The sequence below is a fragment of the Bufo bufo genome, chromosome 5 (assembly GCF_905171765.1).
Source record: "Bufo bufo chromosome 5, aBufBuf1.1, whole genome shotgun sequence".
Taxonomy (NCBI): Eukaryota; Metazoa; Chordata; class Amphibia; order Anura; family Bufonidae; genus Bufo; species Bufo bufo.
This window is the reverse complement of record NC_053393.1, coordinates 268,546,118-268,568,802: the sequence shown is the minus strand read 5'-3', so window position 1 is coordinate 268,568,802 and position 22,685 is coordinate 268,546,118. Positions and strand designations below refer to the sequence as shown.

Genomic DNA, 22,685 nt, shown 5'->3' with positions numbered 1-22,685 from the left:
AAAAAATCTTTTTTTTCAAAAATGCTTTATTATGTAAAACTGAAACAAACAACCTAAAATAAGTAGTCATATATGGTATTGTCGCGTCCGTAACAACCTGCTCTATAAAATAGCTCATTATCTAACCTGTCAGATGAACATTGTAAATAACAAAATAAAAACAGTGCCAAAACAGAAATGTTTTTGTTACCTTGCCTCACAAAAAGTGTAATATAGAGCAACCAAAAATCATATGTACCCAAAATTGTACCAACAAAACTGCCACCTTATCCTGTAGTTTCCAAAATGGGGTCACTTTTTTGGAGTTTCTACTCTAGGGGTGCATCATGGGGTCTTCAAATGTGACATGGTGTCAAAAAACCAGTCCAGCAAAATCTGCCTTCCAAAAACCACATGGCGCTCCTTTCCTTCTGTGCCCTGCCGTGTGCCGTACAGCAGTTTATGACCACATGTGGGTTGTTTTTATAAACTACAGAATCAGGGCAATAAACATAGATTTTTCTTTGGCTGTTAACTCTTGCTTTGTTACTGAAAAAAATGGATTAAAATGGAAAATTTGCCAAAAAAGTGAAATTCTGAAATTTCATCTCAATTTTCCATGAATTTTTGTGAAACACCTAAAGGGTTACCAAAGTTTGGGAAATCAGTCTTGAATAACTTGCGGGGTGTATTTTCCAAAATGGGTCACTTTTTTGGAGTTTCTACTTTAGGGGTGCATAGGGGAGCTTCAAATGGGACATGGTGTCAAAAAACCAGTCCAGCAAAATCTGCCTTTCAAAAACCATATGGCATTCCTTTCCTTCTGCGCCCTGCCATGTGGCCATACAGCAGTTTACAACCACATATGGGGTGTTTCTGTAAACTAAAGAATCAGGGCAATAAATATTGAGTTTTGTTTGGCTGTTAACCCTTGTTTTGTTAGCGGAAAAAATTTATTGAAATGGAAAATCTGCCAAAAAATGTGAAATTCTGAAAATTTATCTCCATTTTCCATTAATTCTTGTGGAACACCTAAAGGGTTATCAACATTTGTAAAAATCAGTTTTGAATACCTTGAGGGGTGTAGTTTCTAAAATGGGGTCATTTTTGGGTGGTTTCTGTTATGTAAGCCTTACAAAGTGACTTCAGACCTGAACTGGTCCATAAAAAGTGGGTTTTGGAAATTTTCTGAAAAATTTCAAGATTTGCTTCTAGACTTCTAAGCCTTCTAACGTCCCCAAAAAATAAAATGACATTCACAAAATGATGCAAACATGAAGTAGACATATGGGGAATGTAAAGTAATAACAATTTTTGAAGGTATTACTATCTATTATAAAAGTAGAGAAACTGAAATTCTAAATTTACTAATTTATTCTAATTTTTGGTAAATTTGGTATTTTTTATAATTAAAAATGAAAATTTTTGGCTCAATTTTGCCACTGTCATAAAGTACAATATGTGACGAGAAAACAATTTCAGAATGGCCTGGATAAGTAAAAGCATTTTAAAGTTATTACCACATACAGTACAGACCAAAAGTTTTGACACACCTTCTCATTCAAAGAGTTTTCTTTATTTTCATGACTATGAAAATTGTAGATTCACACTGAAGGCATCAAAACTATGAATTAACACATGTGGAATTATATACATAACAAACAAGTGTGAAACAACTGAAAATATGTCATATTCTAGGTTCTTCAAAGTAGCCACCTTTTGCTTTGATTACTGCTTTGCACACTCTTGGCATTCTCTTGATGAGCTTCAAGAGGTAGTCCCCTGAAATGGTTTTCACTTCACAGGTGTGCCCTGTCAGGTTTAATAAGTGGGATTTCTTGCCTTATAAATGGGGTTGGGACCATCAGTGGCGTTGAGGAGAAGTCAGGTGGATACACAGCTGATAGTCCTACTGAATAGACTGTTAGAATTTGTATTATGGCAAGAAAAAAGCAGCTAAGTAAAGAAAAACGAGTGGCCATCATTACTTTAAGTAATGAAGGTCAGTTAGTCAGCCGAAAAATTGGGAAAACTTTAAAAGTAAGGGCTATTTGACCATGAAGGAGAGTGATGGGGTGCTGCACCAGATGACCTGGCCTCCACAGTCACCGGACCTGAACCCAATCGAGATGGTTTGGGGTGAGCTGGACCGCAGAGTGAAGGCAAAAGGGCCAACAAGTGCTAAGCATCTCTGGGAACTCCTTCAAGACTGTTGGAAGACCATTTCAGGGGACTATCTCTTGAAGCTCATCAAGAGAATGCCAAGAGTGTGCAAAGCAGTAATCAAAGCAAAAGGTGGCTACTTTGAAGAACCTAGAATATGACATATTTTCAGTTGTTTCACACTTGTTTGTTATGTATATAATTCCACATGTGTTAATTCATAGTTTTGATGCCTTCATAGTCATGAAAATAAAGAAAACTCTTTGAATGAGAAGGTGTGTCCAAACCTTTGGTCTGTACTGTAAATGACACATGTCAGATTTGAAAAAAAATGGCTTTTTCAGGAAGGAGGAAATGGCCCGGATGTGAAGTGGTTAAGTTTGATATGTTGATGCCAGGTGGGTTTTTGTAGATGTGGGAATGGGTGCCCCGTGTTGACGGGACATCGTGGTCAGGCTGTTTTCCAGCACCCAATATCCCCTTAACAGGATATATACAGTCAGGTCCATAAATATTGGGACATCAACACAATTCTAACATTTTTGGCTCTATACACCACCACAATGGATTTGAAATGAAACGAACAAGATGTGCTTTAACTGCAGACTGTCAGCTTTAATTTGAGGGTATTTACATCCAAATCAGGTGAACGGTGTAGGAATTACAACAGTTTGCATATCTGCCTCCCACTTGTTAAGGGGCCAAAAGTAATGGGACAATTGGCTTCTTAGCTGTTCCATGGCCAGGTGTGTGTTATTCCCTTATTATCCCAATTACAATGAGCAGATAAAAGGTCCAGAGTTCATTTCCATTGTGCTATTTGCATATGGAATCTGTTGCTGTCAACTCTCAAGATAAGATCCAAAGAGCTGTCACTATCAGTGAAACAAGCCATCATTAGGCTGAAAAAACTAAACAAACCCATCAGAAAGATAGTAAAAACATTAGGTGTGGCCAAAACAACTGTTTGGAACATTCTTAAAAAGAAGGAACGCATCGGTGAGCTCAGCAACACCAAAAGACCCGGAAGACCATGGAAAACAACTGTGGTGGATGACTGAAGAATTCTTTCCCTGGTGAAGAAAACACCCTTCACAACAGTTGGCCAGATCAAGAACACTCTCCAGGAGGTAGGTGTATGTGTGTCAAAGTCAACAATCAAGGGAAGACTTCACCAGAGTGAATACAGAGGGTTCACCACAAGATGTAAACCATTGGTGAGCCTTCAAAAACAGGAAGGCCAGATTAGATTTTGCCAAACGACATCTAAGAAAGCCTTCACAGTTCTGGAACAACATCCTATGGACAGATGAGACCAAGATCAACTTGTACCAGAGTGATGGGAAGAGAAAAGTATGGAGAAGGAAAGGAACTGCTCATGATCCTAAGCATACCACCTCATCAGTGAAGCATGGTGGTGGTAGTGTCATGGCATTGGCCTGTATGGCTGCCAATGGAACTGGTTCTCTTGTATTTATTGATGATGTGACTGCTGACAAAAGCAGCAGGATGAATTCTGAAGTGTTTCGGGCAATATTATCTGCTCATATTCAACCAAATGCTTCAGAACTTATTGGGCGGCGCTTCACAGTGCAGATGGACAATGACCCAAAGCATACTGCAAAAGCAACCAAAGAGTTTTTTAAGGGAAAGAAGTGCAATGTTATGCAATGGCCAAGTCAATCACCTGACCTGAATCCGATTGAGCATGCTTTTCACTTGCTGAGGACAAAACTGAAGGGAAAATGCCCCAAGAACAAGCAGGAACTGAAGACAGTTGCAGTAGAGGCCTGGCAGAACATCACCAGGGATGAAACCCAGCGTCTGGTGATGTCTATGCGTTCCAGACTTCAGGCTGTAATTGACTGTAAAGGATTTGCAACCAAGTATTAAAAAGTGAAAGTTTGATTTATGATTATTTTTCTGTTCCATTACTGTTCCATTACTTTTGGTCACTTAACAAGTGGGAGGCACATATTGTTGTAATTCCTACACCGTTCACCTGATTTGGATGTAAATACCCTCAAATTAAAGCTGACAGTCTGCAGTTAAAGCACATCTTGTTCGTTTCATTTCAAATCCATTGTGGTGGTGTATAGAGCCCAAAATTTTAAAATTGTGTCGATGTCCCAATATTTATGGACCTGACTGTATTTTAAGAGTTAGTTAGCGGGGTGGTCGATGAACACGCTCTCTTCAGCCCTGATTCCAGGCAACCTCCGTTTTCCATCAACTGTCCAGATTTATTGCTAGCTGGTGGTACATAAAATAAACATGAACAAACAAAATTCTATGCCTGTCCGGCTCTAACTATACAATCAGGAACTCCTGACTAACTTGGTGCCAGCCTAACACTGGACACCAAACATAACCCTATTGTTTGTACCACCTGCTATACTCAGAGAAACTCCAAGCAGTTCTGTCCCCAGGCAGAGACAGAGACGTGTCTCCATTCTCAGCCTTATATTAGGCTAGTACACCTGAGTAGTGATTACCTGACAGCCCAAAACCCGGACTGCCCGGATGGCGTGAGGGGCCCACCCTTCTCTCCCCACCCCAGCAACACAGGCCCTAAAAACCCTTTTTTTTTTTTACAAACCCGAATTGCAGAGAGGTATGCGTAGACCTCTTTTGAACATTTCCCTGGTTGCTTTTTAAATGACAGAATTGAGGAACCTTGAGCACACATAGAACCCATCCACTACTTCTCCAGACACTCTGTCACAATATATATAGAGAGAGAGACGCCAAATCAGAATGATGTTTTGGAGTTCTGTCCGCATTTTTTGTGGCCCTATTGTAGCAAGCTGAAATGAATTAAAAGGAACCTGTCATCAACTTTATGCTGACCTCACTAAGGGCAGCATAAATTAGTGACAGAAATGCTGATTTCAGCGGTGTGTCACTCATGAGCTAAAGGTAAGTGGTTGCCAAGAACCAGCATCATAATCATTGCAGCACATGCCTTGAAAAGAGTCAAATCTACTTGAGAAGAGTCATGGTTATTCCTAATCTCCTGCTCTCCCCACCCATCTGCTGATGATTGGCAGTTCTCTCCTAGAGAGAATGGGAGAAAACTAGGTAGAAGCCTGTTAATCAGCAGGTGGGTGGGAGAGTAGGAATTCATGAATAACCATGACTCTTCTCAGGTGGCCATGACTCTTTTTCATGCCCAGTCTGCAATAATTGTGATGTTTGTGCTCGGCAACCACTTACTTTTAACTTATAAATGATAGACCGCTGAAATCAACTCACCTGTCTCTACTTTATTCTGCCGATAGTATGGGCAGCATAAAGTTGGTGACAGGTTCCCTTTAAATCATTTCCACTATGCAGAACACCAGGGTTTAACCTCCTCAGGACCGCCGTACGCAGGATTGCGTCTTTGCGGCGGTCCTGTTGTTCTGGGTGGACGCGCCGGTGCGTCCTCTCGCGAGACGCGAGATTTCGTGCATTGCCGGCCCGCGCATGCGCATCGCGGGCCGGCAAAAGTTAAAGAAGTATTTCGTCACCAGCCTGCCAGCCACGATCATTGGCTGGCAGGCTGGCGATTTTCAAAAAATCAAATCAGAAGCCAGATAACAGATCATATTAGTAAATATGATCTGTTATATGGCTTCTCTGCTTCTCTGCTGGTCCTTTTCGTCGGTTGGATCCAGCAGAGGAGCAGAGATCACTGTGAGTACCCACCAACACTACACCTTAGCCCCAGATCACCCTCCATCACCCCCATCATCCTAATTAACCCCTTGATCGCCCCCTGTCAATCACTTAGTGAAAGACAAAAGTGATCAGTGTAAACGGTCACTTTTTTTTTTTCACTAGTATTGGCTGTTAGGTTTTAGGATAGTTTAGGCCCCTTGGTTAGGTAGTTTAGCGTCAGTTAGCGCCCAGCCCACCGCACCGCAGTCACTTTTATTTGCTGTTTAGCGTATCGCTAATCAGCATTTGTACTTTTATAGTATCTGTATCTATAATAGTATTAGTGTCACCTTAGCTCGCCCTCCACTCAAAACGCAGTGTTTGCCCGATCAGGCCTGATCGGTCACCCACACGTGCGTTCACCCACGCCCGCCCCACCGCAGTGACAAAAAAAAAATTGTTTTTTGATCACTGCACATTCACTTTACACGCACTGCGGCGATAGAAAAATCAGTTTTGATATTTTTTATCAACCGCAGCGGCCTCCGGTACTTCGCTAGCCTCCCCTTTGTAAGACAGGCTTGCTTTTTTTCTTGGGTAGTCTCAGGGAATACCCCTAAATTTAGTAGTCCAAAATGTCAAACAGGGGGTATTCTTCTGAAGAGGCCTACAGGATTCTGACCCAGTCGGATGAGGAGTGGGAACCCTCATCTGACGAATCTAGCGGGTCAGAATATGAACCTGTGGAAAGCAGTGGCTCTCTGACCCAAAGTTCGGACGAGGAGGTGGAGGTCCCTGGCAGCACCAGGCGTACCCGGCCCCGTGTCGCTAGACCACAGGTTATGCAGGATCCGCTTCAAGAGCAGCAGAGTGGGGCTGTCGCTGCCGGATCACGTGGTGAGGCATACACCAGCAGCGCAGCCCTTCCTGGACCTAGTACCAGCACTGCCGTACAACATGGTGACGTGGCGAGCACCAGAAGGGCAGTTGAAGCTGGTACGGTGGCACGTGCAGTAGTTACCCCGTCGCAGCCACCGCGCAGACAGGCCCGTAGAGCCCCTAGAATCCCTTAGGTGCTGGCAAACCCTGATTGGCAGTCACCAACTTCAGCCGCACCTGTAGTTCCCCCTTTCACCGCCCAGTCTGGAGTTCGGGTTGAGACGGCTCAAATCGGTTCGGCCCTGGGATTTTTTGAGCTGTTCTTGACTGCGGAGCTCTTGGACTTAGTCGTGGCAGAGACAAACCGGTATGCCACACAATTTATATCCGCCAACCCGGGAAGCTCTTATGCCCAGTCTTTCCGGTGGAAACCAGTCCAAGTTTCCGAACTTAAAATTTTTCTGGGCCTTCTCCTCAACATGGGTCTAACTAAAAAGCATGAATTGCGGTCATATTGGTCCACGAACCCGATTCATCACATGCCCATGTTCTCTGCTGCTATGTCCAGGACACGATTTGAGACCATCCTGCGTTTCCTGCACTTTAGCGACAACACCACCTCCCGTCCCAGAGGCCACCCAGCTTTTGACCGGCTCCACAAAATTCGGCCCCTCATAGACCATTTCAACCAGAAATTTGCAGATTTGTATACCCCTGAGCAAAACATCTGCGTAGACGAGTCCCTAATACATTTTACCGGGCGCCTTGGCTTCAAACAATACATCCCAAGCAAGCGTGCCCGGTATGGGGTCAAATTGTATAAGCTCTGTGAAATGGCCACAGGCTATACCCACAAATTTCGGATCTATGAGGGAAAAGATCAGACCCTGGAGCCGGTCGGTTGCCCTGACTACCTGGGGAGCAGTGGGAAGACAGTCTGGGACTTGGTGTCACCCTTATTCGGCAAGGGGTACCATCTTTATGTGGACAATTTTTACACAAGTGTGGCCCTCTTTAGGCATTTGTTTCTAGAACGGATTTGCGCCTGTGGCACCGCGCGAACTAGTCGCGTGGGCTTCCCCCAACGGCTTGTAACCACCCGTCTTGCAAGGGGGGAGATGGCTGCCTTGTGTAACGAAGAACTGCTCGCGGTGAAATGGAGAGACAAGCGTGACGTTTACATGCTCTCCTCCATTCACGCAGACACGACAATCCAAATTGAAAGGGCAACCCATGTCATTGAAAAGCCCCTCTCAGTCCACGACTATAATGCGCTCATGGGAGGGGTGGACTTCAATGACCAGATGTTGGCTCCCTATTTAGTTTCCCGCAGAACCAGACGCTGGTATAAGAAGGTGTCTGTATATTTAATTCAATTGGCTGCCTATAATAGTTTTGTTCTCTACAGTAAGGCTGGGAGAACAGGATCCTTCCTCAAATTCCAGGAAGAGATCATCGAGAACCTCATTTATCCAGGAGGTTCCGTGGCCCCATCCACCAGTGTAGTTAGCCGTCTACACGAGCGACATTTCCCCAGTGTCGTTGCTGGTACCTCAACCCAACCGCCACCCCGAAAAAAATGTCGTGTCTGTAGCAGGAGTGGAATAAGGCGTGACACCCGCTATTTCTGTCCTGACTGTCCGGACCACCCTGCCCTATGCTATGGTGAGTGTTTCCGGAAGTACCACACACAGGTACACCTAGCATAGGGATCACATCTCACCAGGACAGGCACACAGGGCTATTAGGGCCCTTTCTCTCACAGCTGCTGCAAACCTCTCCTTTCACCTGGGATAAAGTGCATAACGTACTTCGCCACATCTTTGGGCGATTTGCGCTTTGCACATTGTCCCATGGGGACGGAGAGGTTTGTTCTATAAAGGTAAAAAAAACTAAAACAAAAAAAAAATTACCGGTAAGTAAAAAAGTTTAAAAAGTTAAAAAAAAGTTAATATGTTCTGTTCTAAAGTTAATAAAGTTATTGCTTTGCGGCCTGGTTTTTTCTTTTTTGTTTTGTTTTTTTTACCTTCCAGGTGGACCAACCGATCGACTAGCTGCAGCACTGATGTGCATTCGGACAGAAGCATTGCGCTGCTGTCAGATTACACGCAAGTCGGTGTATGCGGCGCTGCAAGACGAGATTTCTCCTCTGCAGTAAAAGATACGTTTGCCGAGGCATATGAGCTGAGGAGGTGGCGGTGTTCATATACTTTGGCAAACACTTTGTATATATAAAAAAAAAAATCCCGGCAATGATTTATTCATCCACATCGATTGATGTGAATGGAGAAATCTGGTTTGCCAGGGCATACGAGCTGAAGTGGGTATGGATGTTGGGCGGAGCTCCTATGTCCTGGCAGACGCCTTTCCCCTCCTTTTTCTTTTTTTGGCAGAGATTTTTTAATCCACATTGATCGATGCGAATGAAGAAATCTGTGCCGTTCATTTTTTTCTTTTAGCCCAGAGGCTGAACGGAAAAAAAAAATCTCATTACCCGTATGCTCAATATAAGGAGAATAGCAGAAACTCCTAATGCTGGGCATACATGTAATGATTGCGGAGACCCTCAAATGCCAGGGCAGTACAAACACCCCACAAATAACACCATTTTGGAAAGAAGACACCCCAAGGTATTCGCTGAGGGGCATATTGAGTCCATGAAAGATTGAAATTTTTGTCCCAAGTTAGCGGAAAGGGAGACTTTGTGAGAACAAAATCAAAAAAATCAATTTCCGCTAACTTGTGCCAAAATTTTTTTTTTCAATGAACTCGCCATGCCCCTCATTGAATACCTTGGGGTGTCTTCTTTCCAAAATGGGGTCACATGTGGGGTATTTATACTGCCCTGGCATTTTAGGGGCCCCAAAGCGTGAGAAGAAGTCTGGTATCCAAATGTCTAAAAATGCCCTCCTAAAAGGAATTTGGGCACCTTTGCCCACCTAGGCTGCAAAAAAGTGTCACACATGTGGTATCTCCGTATTCAGCAGAAGTTGGGGAATATGTTTTGGGGTGTCATTTTACATATACCCATGCTGGGTGAGATAAATATCTTGGTCAAATGCCAACTTTGTATAAAAAAATGGGAAAAGTTGTCTTTTGCCAAGATATTTCTCTCACCCAGCATGGGTATATGTAAAATGACACCCAAAAACACATTGCCCAACTTCTCCTGATTACGGAGATACCAGATGTGTGACACTTTTTTCCAGCCTAGGTGGGCAAAGGGGCCCATATTACAAAGAGCACCTTTCGGATTTCACTGGTCAGTTTTTACAGAATTTGATTTCAAACTCCTTACCACACATTTGGGCCCCTAGAATGCCAGGGCAGTATAACTACCCCACAAGTGACCCCATTTTGGAAAGAAGACACCCCAAGGTATTCCGTGAGGGGCATGGCGAGTTCCTAGAATTTTTTATTTTTTGTCACAAGTTAGTGTAAAATGATGATTTTTTTTTTTTTTCAAAGTCTCATATTCCACTAACTTGTGACAAAAAATAAAAACTTCCATGAACTCACTATGCCCATCAGCGAATACCTTGGGGTGTCTTCTTTCCAAAATGGGGTCACTTGTGGGGTAGTTATACTGCCCTGGCATTCTAGGGGCCCAAATGTGTGGTAAGGAGTTTGAAATCAAATTCTGTAAAAAATGACCAGTGAAATCCGAAAGGTGCTCTTTGGAATATGGGCCCCTTTGCCCACCTAGGCTGCAAAAAAGTGTCACACATCTGGTATCTCCGTACTCAGGAGAAGTTGGGGAATGTGTTTTGGGGTGTCATTTTACATATACCCATGCTGGGTGAGAGAAATATCTTGGCAAAAGACAACTTTTCCCATTGTTTTATACAAAGTTGGCATTTGACCAAGATATTTATCTCACCCAGCATGGGTATATGTAAAAAGACACCCCAAAACACATTCCTCAACTTCTCCGGAATACAGAGATACCAGATGTGTGACACTTTTTTGCAGCCTAGGTGGGCAAAGGGGCCCATATTCCAAAGAGCACCTTTCGGATTTCACTGGTCATTTTTTACAGAATTTGATTTCAAACTCCTTACCACACATTTGGGCCCCTAGAATGCCAGGGCAGTATAACTACCCCACAAGTGACCCCATTTTGGAAAGAAGACACCCCAAGGTATTCCGTGAGGGGCATGGCGAGTTCCTAAATTTTTTTATTTTTTGTCACAAGTTAGTGGAAAATGATGATTTTTTTTTTTTTTTTCATACAAAGTCTCATATTCCACTAACTTGTGACAAAAAATAAAAACTTCCATGAACTCACTATGCCCATCAGCGAATACCTTGGGGTCTCTTCTTTCCAAAATGGGGTCACTTGTGGGGTAGTTATACTGCCCTGGCATTCTAGGGGCCCAAATGTGTGGTAAGGAGTTTGAAATGAAATTCTGTAAAAAATGACCAGTGAAATCCGAAAGGTGCTCTTTGGAATATGGGCCCCTTTGCCCACCTAGGCTGCAAAAAAGTGTCACACATCTGGTATCTCTGTATTCCGGAGAAGTTGAGGAATGTGTTTTGGGGTGTCTTTTTACATATACCCATGCTGGGTGAGATAAATATCTTGGTCAAATGCCAACTTTGTATAAAAAAATGGGAAAAGTTGTCTTTTGCCAAGATATTTCTCTCAATTTCTCGTTAAATTTCGATTAATAACAAAAAAAGTTAAAATGTCAGCAGCAATGAAATACCACCAAATGAAAGCTCTATTAGTGAGAAGAAAAGGAGGTAAAATTCATTTGGGTGGTAAGTTGCATGACCGAGCAATAAACGGTGAAAGTAGTGTAGGTCAGAAGTGTAAAAAGTGGCCTGGTCTTTCAGGGTGTTTAAGCACTGGGGGCTGAGGTGGTTAAAGGGCTTCTGTCCCCCCACTAAACTCATATTTTTTTTTTTGTGTACTGATAATCCCTATACTGCGATATTGCTATACATTATGTTATTAATAATTTTCGTTCAGTAGATTTGGCAATAAACTTACTTTTATGATATGCTAATTACCTGTCTACCAGCAAGTAGGGCGTCTACTTGCTGGTAGCAGCCGCAGAAAACCGCCCCCTCTTCTTGTTGATTGACAGGGCCAGCCGCGATCTCCTCCTCCGGGCGGCCCTGTCAGCATTTCAAAAATCGCGCGCCTGTGTTGATTCGGCGCAGGCGCTCTGAGATAAGGAGGCTCGCCTCCTCAGCATTCTCTCAGTGAGCCTGCGCCGATGACGTCACCGAAAGAGAAGACGTCATCGGCGCAGGCGCACTGAGGGAGTGCTGAGGAGGCGAGCCTCCTTATCTCAGAGCGCCTGCGCCGAATCAACACAGGCGAGCGATTTTTGAAATGCTGACAGGGCCGCCCGGAGGAGGAGATCGCGGCTGGCCCTGTCAATCAACAAGAGGGGGCGGTTTTCTGCGGCTGCTACCAGCAAGTAGACGCCCTACTTGCTGGTAGACGGGTAATTAGCATATCATAAAGGTAAGTTTTTTGCCAAATCTACTGAACGAAAATTATTAATAACATAATGTATAGCAATATCGCAGGATAGGGATTATAAGTACACAAAAAAAAAAAATGAGTTTAGTGGGGTGACAGAAGCCCTTTAATGAGGCTGCTAAACTGGCTAAGTTGAAAACTGAATCCTAAATGTATGTCAGAACTCCAACTCATGTCCACTCTTCCAGGTATGTAAAGTCCCATGTGTGAAGACCCCTTCAGTGAGCTCTACTGTGTCCTTCTTCTATTTGTGGTGATGAGCCCTCCCCCTAGTCCCAAATGCTGGACTATTTATCTATCATAAGTAGGGGGGAAGGTGTTTGGCTATGGGGCAGAGGTGTGGATATCCCTTGCTATAAAAACAGGTTTAGCATGTCACCAACAACTTGTTTGGGGTCTGCACAAAAGGGGACTATATACTGATCAGCTGTTATAAACCTTAACAATGCACGTCTATCAACACCATTATTTCTGGAAACATGGGCCTGTATTAACCAGTGGGATTAAGAGTTGATAGGGAATTGAATCTAGAAATATTTAATACACTTGCCTCTACAATCATTCTTTCTCCATTTTATATCTACCTTTTAGTTTTCAGGTTTACAATACTTAGGCTAGTTTCACACTAGTTTTAGACATCCCCAGCAGGCTCTTGTAGCAGTAAGCAGCGTGCAAGAGATGTCTGGATCCAGCATTGCCAGACACTACCTAATACCCGCCATCCCTATTAATGATAATGGGTGCAGCGGTTTTCGGCTGATTATCTCCATATTTGCCAGGTTGTGGTCGGATCTCCGCCAGTCCCTATTATAGTTAAAGGGTTTTTCCCATCTCAGACAATGGGGGCATATCGCTAGGATATGCCCCCATTGTCTGATAGGCGCTGGGACCCGCACCTACAGTGAGAACGGAGAGGGAAAATGAACGGAGGGCGCACTGCGCATGCGCAACCGCCCTCCATTCCTTTCTATGGGGCCGCCAAAAATAGCCGAGCACTGGCTCGACTATTTCCGTCTGCCCCATAGAAATGAATGGGAGCATGGGCCGCACATGCGCAGTGCGCCCCCATTCACTTGTATGGGAGCAGCGCTTGGTGGTGGACGGACCCCGGAAAATCTGGGGTCCTCCAGCCACAGTTTTCCCCGCTCCGTTCTCATTGTAGGTGCGGGTCCCAGCGGTGGTACCCGCCCCTATCAGACAATAGGGGCATATCCTAGCGATATGCCCCATTGTCTGAGATGGGAATACCCCTTTAATGGGGCCAATGGCAATTTTAGAGAGTATTAGTTCTGCAATTTTTATCGCTTATCTAATTTTGTTATGTTGAATGACATTTATGATTTTTTTTAGCTACAAGCACAGGATCCACAGCTATATATAGGAATTCATTTGGAGCACCTGGTGATGATGGAAAACACAACCAAGTAAGTATTTTAAACTGCAAAATGTTAATTAAAGGGAACCTGTCATCAACTTTATGCTGACCTCACTGAGGGCATTATAAAATAGTGACAGAAATGCTGATTTCAGCTGTGTGTCACTCAAGAGCTAAAAGTAAGTGGTTGCTGAGAACCAGCATCATAATCATTGCAGCTGAGACTTTGAAAAGAGTCAAATCTTCCTCAGAAGAGTCATGGTTATTTATAATCTCCTGCTCTCCCCGCCCACCTGCTGATGATTGGCAGTTCTCTCCTAGAGAGAATGGGAGAAAACTAGGTAGAAGATTGTCAATCACCAGCAGATGGGCAGGGAGAGCAGGAATTAATGAATAACCATAACTCTTCTCAGGTGGCCGTGACTCTTTTCCAGGCCTTGTCTGCAATGATTGTGATATTGATTCTCGGCAAGCACTTACTTTTAACTTTTAAATGACAGACCGCTGAAATCAACTCACCTGTCTCTTCTTTATGCTGCTGTTAGTATGGGCAGCATAAAGTTGATGACAGGTTCCCTTTAAATAATGTTTGAATTGAATTTAATACATTAAGAAGGAATTGTCAAATGGATATGATCACAGTTCTCGTCACATTATTTTTAGTCTTTCTAATGAAAAAGTTTCATACTCTAATGGAGAAATGGTGATATTTATTAGTGGGGCAACCACAGTTTCAAAGCAGAACTTGTAGACTACTATAGTGAGGAATAAGGATATATTCAAACACAGCAGATTTGTTGCAGAAATTTCTGTGACTGAAAATCAGTTCCATAAATCTGAATAGAGATATTTTGGCGGCAAGCACATGGATTTCAGATGAATGGGACAGTGCAGAACTTTTTGCAAAAAAATCGGCCACATGTGATGTCATCCTTATCGGATCCCGCACATACCAAAACAGAAAGTCACATCCATTCATTAGATGAATGGTCATTCATTTGAATGTACTGCATGACTGGCCATGGATTCCCCAGTGATCTGATTATGTGGGATGAGAGAAGCCATCCCTGCAGTGACCGGCTGATTGTTGTGCCAGTTTCTTTTTAAATATTGTGTTCATGAGACTTAAAAAAGGACTCCCGCAAAATATTTTATTTTCTGACCTGCTATACCCAAATCACCCGGCTATCACATGATAGTTTTGTCCAGTAGAAGAGGGGGCACAGCTGCACCCCTACCCTACATCTAACAAGAGAGGCAGCAACAATATTGCGGTCATTACTTATGAAGGATCTGTCAACTTTCAGGAAATGTCAGTTTTAGACAAGAGTAATGGTACTCTAAAATGATTTCATATGGAAGTCTTCTCTAAACAGAGAAGTCAGGAGACTTTTAAAAGGCAGTAAACAGCAGTAATATAAAAGAACTGTTTGCTTATTGGAAAGGTGTTGGTTTTTCTATTTAACAATTTAACTATTTACAGCTGTGCCAGTAAAATAGATGTTCTTGTTTAAGCAATGTTCATATTTGACTTGTCCTATTACATGTAAATTAACTATCCCTATTCTGCATTGATTTCATCTTCCTTAAATAGATTTCTACACAGCCAATTTCACAAGAAACTGGTAGAAAAGATTATGAGAGCTACCAACCATTTCAGAATTCAACAAGAAATTTTGATGACTCCTTTTTTGAGGATCAAGTGCACCATCGACCTCCTGCCACCGAGTATAATATGCATCTGGGATTAAAGTCAACCGGCAACTATGTCGACTTTTATTCTGCTGCTCGCCCCTATAGTGAACTGAACTATGAAACAAGCCACTATCCTGCCTCTCCAGACTCATGGGTTTGAGACGCAGATTCTAAATCTGTGCATGTGCATGCATAACATAAGACATTTTTCCTTACAGATTTAATTTGTTAAGCCTGTTCCTTAGGAGGCCGTGAATATCGTTGTGGAAAATTGATTATGTTGTTTCAGAATGCTGATGGAATGGAATCAAATAGTTTCTAGAACGTTGTAATAGTCATGAGAGGGTATATGATACTAAGCATTGTGAAGAAGGGGTGCTAAAGCATAGCAGATATCAAATGTAACAGAAGTATTCTGCCCTTATCTCCTACTGGGAATTGACAATTGGGTATACACAGTCATACACCAGATATAATTAAATTAGTTCTGGTGGGAGGAAGGCACATTAGATGTGTGTTGATATAGTACATTAAGCACAAGAGTGAAGTTTACATAATCTATGGGGAACAGTTCTTCACATTTTGTTTACTTTCCTCATTGTGAATCTAGGCTTCAAGTTGCATTAGAGGTTCCTTCTGTATAGCAAGATGTTTCTTGCCTTTTGTTAATGCTTTGTTGTAAAGTATTTGATGTACATTACTGATAAAGGAGATTTGACTGTGTAAATTACACCAATGCCACAGTGTTCCTTCATGAGTGGTTCTATATATTGCTTAATTTCTTCAAGATTAAAACAAAAATGTCAATATATTTTGTTTTCTTTGCCCCAGCAAGTTTTATTGAGATAAAAATATGGAAAAGGCTAAAGTACTTTTTAGCAGTATTGTATGGTCTAGTATGTGATTTTTTTTTGTGACAACTAAACAAATTAGTAATGTCTGGCAAATAGCATCATCACTCTACACTCTGTTAACAAAGTGCTTTTTTCAATGCCTAAAATTTTACATGTAGATATTTGAGATAGACTTTTTTCATTTATACTGGCTTTACTTATGATGATACAGTGTTAAAAGAAATAAATTGCAATTGATCTGTCACCTGTATTTGCCAAATGTGTATTTTCAAGACAAAGATCAATATTGCATCAAGGATAAGTCTGCATGTGTGTGAATATTTTCATTTTTATGTGATTACAATTAATCTTTCACTTTTCTTCCATTTTTGTTACTTAATTGACATAATATAGACATGCTTGTCATGTTTATAATAATGCTTTGGGTTTAGCATTTCCAGAATGCTAAACAGCATTTCACCTTTCTGTATACAGTGCATGGATCAACCAGAAAGAAACATTTATTTACATCGATTTGTGCAATCTCTGTTGTATTTTACGACCAGGTGCCTTAGAGCTGTGAGCACGTTAAATATACATTATTGTTGTATGATATCTCATAGTAGATTTTATTTTAAAATTATGTACAGTGAGGAAGCTTTTTAAATACTAACAAAAATGCAGTACTTTCCAGGTGGGCAAAGAAAGATAGTCAACATTTGCAAACAACATTTTTCAGTTTTTCATTCAAACTCAGCTATACAAATTTGCAAATTTTCACACAGTTTTATACAATATGGACCAAAACAAGCAAATATAGCTATACACAACTTTATATAATTAATTTAATGTAGTTACAGGAAGATGACATAATAAATTAAAAAATATTACTAATTTCTTGTGATCCAATCCTCTGTTGTGATCAAAATACATCAAATAAAACAGAAGACTTTGTATACTTGTACAATTACATATTAGATTTAGCCACCATACACTGTGACAATTCTGACCAAGCAACAATGTAAGTCAGATTTTGCCCCATGTTTCTGACTCTCCCTATGTGATGGCACGCCTCTAGTGTTAAACTAGATTGCTACCCTTTTCTATGAGAAAATCTAAGCATTCACAAGTACATTTTTCAACTTGCTAGCAAATTTCTTTTGCATGGTTATTAAGTGCTCCAGATCTTTAGAAATGTTTTGGTACTTGGTACAATTATCCTCCATGCTGTCTGACAGGTACTCTCAATGCCAAACTAAGTGATTATAATGAATTTTTTTTTGTATTACACAAGTTCTGATTAAATGCAATGAAAACATGTCCTTGATGTGTGAGTCCTTTCGGACCTTGTTTACTTAGTCCCTGTAAGTAATGGATCATACTATATATTAACATATTTAATTGTGTTTAATATATAATATTCTCCAACTTCACTGGAAGACTAATGTTATGTTTAATGGATCTTAACTGTATAAGAGGTACTTCTGGATCTTAGATTTGTAGGTTTTATATACAATGTATTCAGAAAGTCCTTAGACCCTTTCACTTGTTTCACATTTTGTCATGTTGCAGGCTTGTGCTAAGATTTGTTTATTTTTAAATCAAGTTTCCCCTACATCAATTGGTACTGAATACCCTATAATGAGAAAGTGAAAACAGAATTTTAGAAATGTAGCAAATTTATTAAAAAGGAAAAACTAAAATTTTGCATGGACTTTAAGAATTGAGACGCATTTTTGAGATGTTTGCAGACCTTGATTGGAGTCCACCTGTGGTAAATTCAGCTGATTAAATATTTTTTGGAAAGGCACATCCCTTCCTATATAAGGTCTCAGAGCTGACAATGCATATCGGAGCAAAAACCAAGCCATAAGGAAAAAAGAATTGCCTGTAGAGCTCAGACACAGGATTATATGGCGACACAGATCTGGAGAAGGATACAAATAATTTCTGCTGCACCAAAAGTTCCTAAAAGCTTAGTTCTTAAATGGAAGAAGTTTGGAACAACCAGGATTCTTAGTTTGGTGGGGTTGCCAGTCCTAAATAATCAGATAAGATGGGTCTTGCTAAGAGAGGTAACCAAGAATCCAGTGATCAATGTGGCTGAGCTTCTAAACATCATGTCTGTAGGAAATCAGGCATTGCTCATCACCTACACAGTACCATCCCTACAAGCATGGTGATGGCAGCAACGTGCTATTGGGGTTGTTTTCAGCGACTGTGACAGGGAGAATGACTGGGGTTAAGGAAAAGCTGAATGGAGCAATGTACAGAGATATTCTTAATGAAAACCTGATCCAGAATGCTCTGGACCTTAGACTGGGAGCGATGGTTCACCTTCCAACAAAGCCCTAAGCACACAACCAAGACAACACAGGAGTGGCTTAGGGACAACTCTGTGGCTGTAGTTAAATGTTCAACCTGACAGAGTTTGAGGTGATCTATAGAAATAAATGGCTAAAAAATCCTCAAATCCCCAAATCCAGGTGTGCAAACCTTGTGGCATCATACACAAGAAGACTGGAGGGTGTAATCGCTGCCAAAGATGCTTCAACTAAGTACTGAGTAAAGGGTCTGAATACTTATGTCAATGCAATATTTTATTTTCTTCTTTTCAATAAATTAGCAAAGATTTTGAACATTGATATTGATTTATAATGCTGCGTGCCTCTGCATGACCTTCCTTGTACAGTGTCATACAGACATAAAGCTGTCAATATGATTCTGTAGCAATAAAGTCATGCAGTGGCACATAGCATTATAAAACAGTACAACTCAGCGCACTCCTGCAAGATGAGCAGTGTCCAGAATGGAGAATTACGCTCACACACTGCGTAATTTCTGGACTGCACACACTTTTGTGAAAAAGCCCTTATTATGGGGTATTGACTACATGATGATGGGGAAAAACTCGCTATTTTTTTATTTTAGCACAAGACCACAACAAAATAAAATGTGATAAAAGTGAAAGTGTCTGAAAACTTTCCGAACTTCAAATGTCAACCTAAAAATCAACGATAATTTTGTCACATATTTTTGTTCGGAAATACAATAACATTTCATTCAAAGTGCAATTTTTACCATTGAAAGTTCTGTAATTTTATTTTATTTTTTTTACACATTGGGGCAGATATACTAAACCTATAGATGTTAAAAGCACCTATAGCAAACAAAGTGCCTCAAAAAATGTAGGAAAGAGAATGTTATTGATATACTATTGATTTTTAAAAATGTATATAAATTATGGCAGCAAGCAATACACAAGGAAACAGTGAGGGCATAGGGTAGTAATCACAATTATTCTGTAGTAGGACATCACAGAGGTAGGAATAACAATACAACTAATGCAGTAATACAGATGACTAGTGAACCTGTGATGCTACACAACAGTCTGGCGGAAAAACTGTAAACAATATAGTACTAAGGCAAATTGCCATGTAGTAAGAGAATACATAGAGACCAATGATGCCCTGTGTGATAGCATCTTTAGTGGTTAAAAATATGTAACATTTAACCCCTATTTTAGGACTTCAGGACGATGGGTCTTCAAGATAGATTTAAAGGGGTTCTCTAGGAAAAATCCTTTTTTCTGTACAGCCTGCAACCTGCCTCCATAAATAGAAGATTCATACTTACTTGCTCCCAGCCACTCCAGTTGTCATGTTGGCTTCTGCATGTCCATGTTCCGGTCCCCAGACTGTTTTTATTCAGCGGTACATGGGCATGCTCACATGATCCGCTGCAGCCAATAACTGGCTTCAATGGTGAAATACCACTAGAAATACATGAATGAATTAATAAGTAGGCATTATCATTATTCTTGTAAATAGGGCTTGTACCTAAGCACTGCTCTGCTCCAGCACTGATTGGAGGATGTTAGTAGGTAGGAGTATTTTATGGGGAATGCTAATACACTGCTCAAAAAAATAAAGGGAACACAAAAATAACACATCCTAGATTTGAATTAATTAAATATTCTTCTGAAATACTTTGTTCTTTACATAGTTGAATGTGCTGACAACAAAATCACACAAAAAAAAAAAATGGAAATCAAATTTTTCAACCCATGGAGGTCTGGATTTGGAGTCACACTCAAAATTAAAGTGGAAAAACACACTACAGGCTGATCCAACTTTGATGTAATGTCCTTAAAACAAGTCAAAATGAGGCTCAGTAGTGTGTGCGGCCTTCACGTGCCTGTATGACCTCCCTACAACGCCTGTGCATGCTCCTGATGAGGTGGCGGACGGTCTCCTGAGGGATCTCCTCCCAGACCTGGACTAAAGCATCTGCCAACTCCTGGACAGTCTGTGGTGCAACGTGACGTTGGTGGATAGAACGAGACATGATGTCCCAGATGTGCTCAATTGGATTCAGGTCTGGGGAACACACTCCAGCCACATGAGGTCTAGCATTGTCTTGCATTAGGAGGAACCCAGGGCCAACCGCACCAGCATATGGTCTCACAAGGGGTCTGAGGATCTCATCTCAGTACCTAATGGCAGTCAGGCTACCTCTGGCGAGCACATGGAGGGCTGTGCGGCCCTCCAAAGAAATGCCACCCCACACCATTACTGACCCAATGCCAAACCGGTCATGCTGGAGGATGTTGCAGGCAGCAGAACGTTCTCCACGGCGCCTCCAGACTCTGTCACGTCTGTCACATGTGCTCAGTGTGAACCTGCTTTCATCTGTGAAGACCACAGGGCGCCAGTGGCGAATTTGCCAATCTTGGTGTTCTCTGGCAAATGCCAAACGTCCTGCACGGTGTTGGGCTGTAAGCACAACCCCCACCTGTGGACGTCGGGCCCTCATATCACCCTCATGGAGTCTGTTTCTGACCGTTTGAGCAGACACATGCACATTTGTGGACTGCTGGAGGTCATTTTGCAGGGCTCTGGCAGTGCTCCTCCTGTTCCTCCTTGCACAAAGGCGGAGGTAGCGGTCCTGCTGCTGGGTTGTTGCCCTCCTACGGCCTCCTCCACGTCTCCTGATGTACTGGCCTGTCTCCTGGTAGCGCCTCCATGCTCTGGACACTATGCTGACAGACACAGCAAACCTTCTTGCCACAGCTCGCATTGATGTGCCATCCTGGATAAGCTGCACTACCTGAGCCACTTGTGTGGGTTGTAGACTCCGTCTCATGCTACCACTAGAGTGAAAGCACCGCCAGCATTCAAAAGTGACCAAAACATCAGCCAGGAAGCATAGGAACTGAGAAGTGGTCTGTGGTCACCACCTGCAGAACCACTCCTTTATTGGGGGTGTCTTGCTAATTGCCTATAATTTCCACCTGTTGTCTATCCGATTTGCACAACAGCATGTGAAATTGATTGTCACTCAGTGTTGCTTCCTAAGTGGACAGTTTGATTTCACAGAAGTGTGATTGACTTGGAGTTACATTGTGTTGTTTAAGTGTTCGCTTTATTTTTTTGAGCAGTGTATATACAGTTATATCAAGAGAGCAGACAGGTTCTCTTCAACCACTGAAAGTAGTGGCAGGAGGTGAAGTTAGACACCTTTCACTCCATGTTTTTGGTTGAAAAGTTGTTTGCAAACATTAGAAACAGGTCCTTTTAAACCCTTCAGTACTGAGCCACTTTACACCTTAAATCCCAGGCCAATTTTCTGCAAATCTGACATGCGTCACTTTATGTGGTAATAACTTTGGAACACTTTTACTTATCCAAGCCATATTGAGATTGTTTTCTCATGACACATTGTACTTCAAGACCTCATAATATATTTCTTACTTAACATTCTCCATATGTCTACTTGGCATCATTTTGTAAATGTCATTTATTTTTTTTAGAAAGTTAGAAGGCTTAGAAGTAAAATTTCCCAAACCATTTTTTTAAGCACCAATTCAGTTATAAAGTCAGTTTGAAGGGTTTACGTAATGGAAACAACCCATAAATTATGTTACAAAACTGATGTTACAAACTTTGTTAACCCTTGAGGTGTTCCACAAGAATTAAAGGAAAATGGAGGTGAAATTTCTAAGTCAATTGTGTCTTGCAACACAGCAAGGGTTAACCCCTTCACGCCCAGCACCGTACATGTACGCGAGTGGCCGCCTGCTTCTTTTAGCAGATACCCGCGGCTCAAGTCCGCAACCGGCAGTAATGCCGATCGAGGACATTTAACCCCTCAGATGCCATGGTCAATCCTGACCACGGCATCTGAGCGCGCTGAAACCGAAAGTACGCACTTTCGGTTATGCTCCGGCTCCCCCTTGTAGCGATAGGAGGAGCCGGAGCGTGTATGCAGCAGCCCCTGTCTTTATAAATGACAGGAGGCTGCAGCATAGTATTTCCTATGGAGCCCTTGCCTTTAATAGGTGTCCATATGAAAGTAGTAAAATCATCATAGATGCCAATGCAAGTGCATTGGAGTCTATGATAATAGCAAAATAGCAAAGAAAAAAGTAAAATAAATAAATAAATAAAAAAACAAACATTCAAATCACCCCCCTTTTTTCCAAATAAAAATAAAAGAACAAAAAATGTTTTTAAAATGCACATCGTGGGTGTTGCGATGTGCGAAAACGCTCATAGTATAAAAATATAAAAATAAATATATTCCCCATACGGCAAACAGCAAAATGGAAAAAAGCATCCAA

General features: G+C 41.7%; 1 protein-coding gene across 1 annotated transcript in view; it reads left to right on the top strand.

Annotated features, from left to right (window-relative positions):
• Positions 1–15,538, top strand: part of CTNND2 (catenin delta 2) — a 1,763,242-nt gene extending 1,747,704 nt beyond the window's left edge. Inside the window, 2 exon segments of the mRNA XM_040431740.1 lie at positions 13,511–13,584; positions 15,130–15,538. Coding sequence (XP_040287674.1) covers positions 13,511–13,584; positions 15,130–15,390 — 335 coding nt within the window. The 3' untranslated portion in view covers positions 15,391–15,538.
• Positions 15,539–22,685: the final 7,147 nt, after the last annotated feature.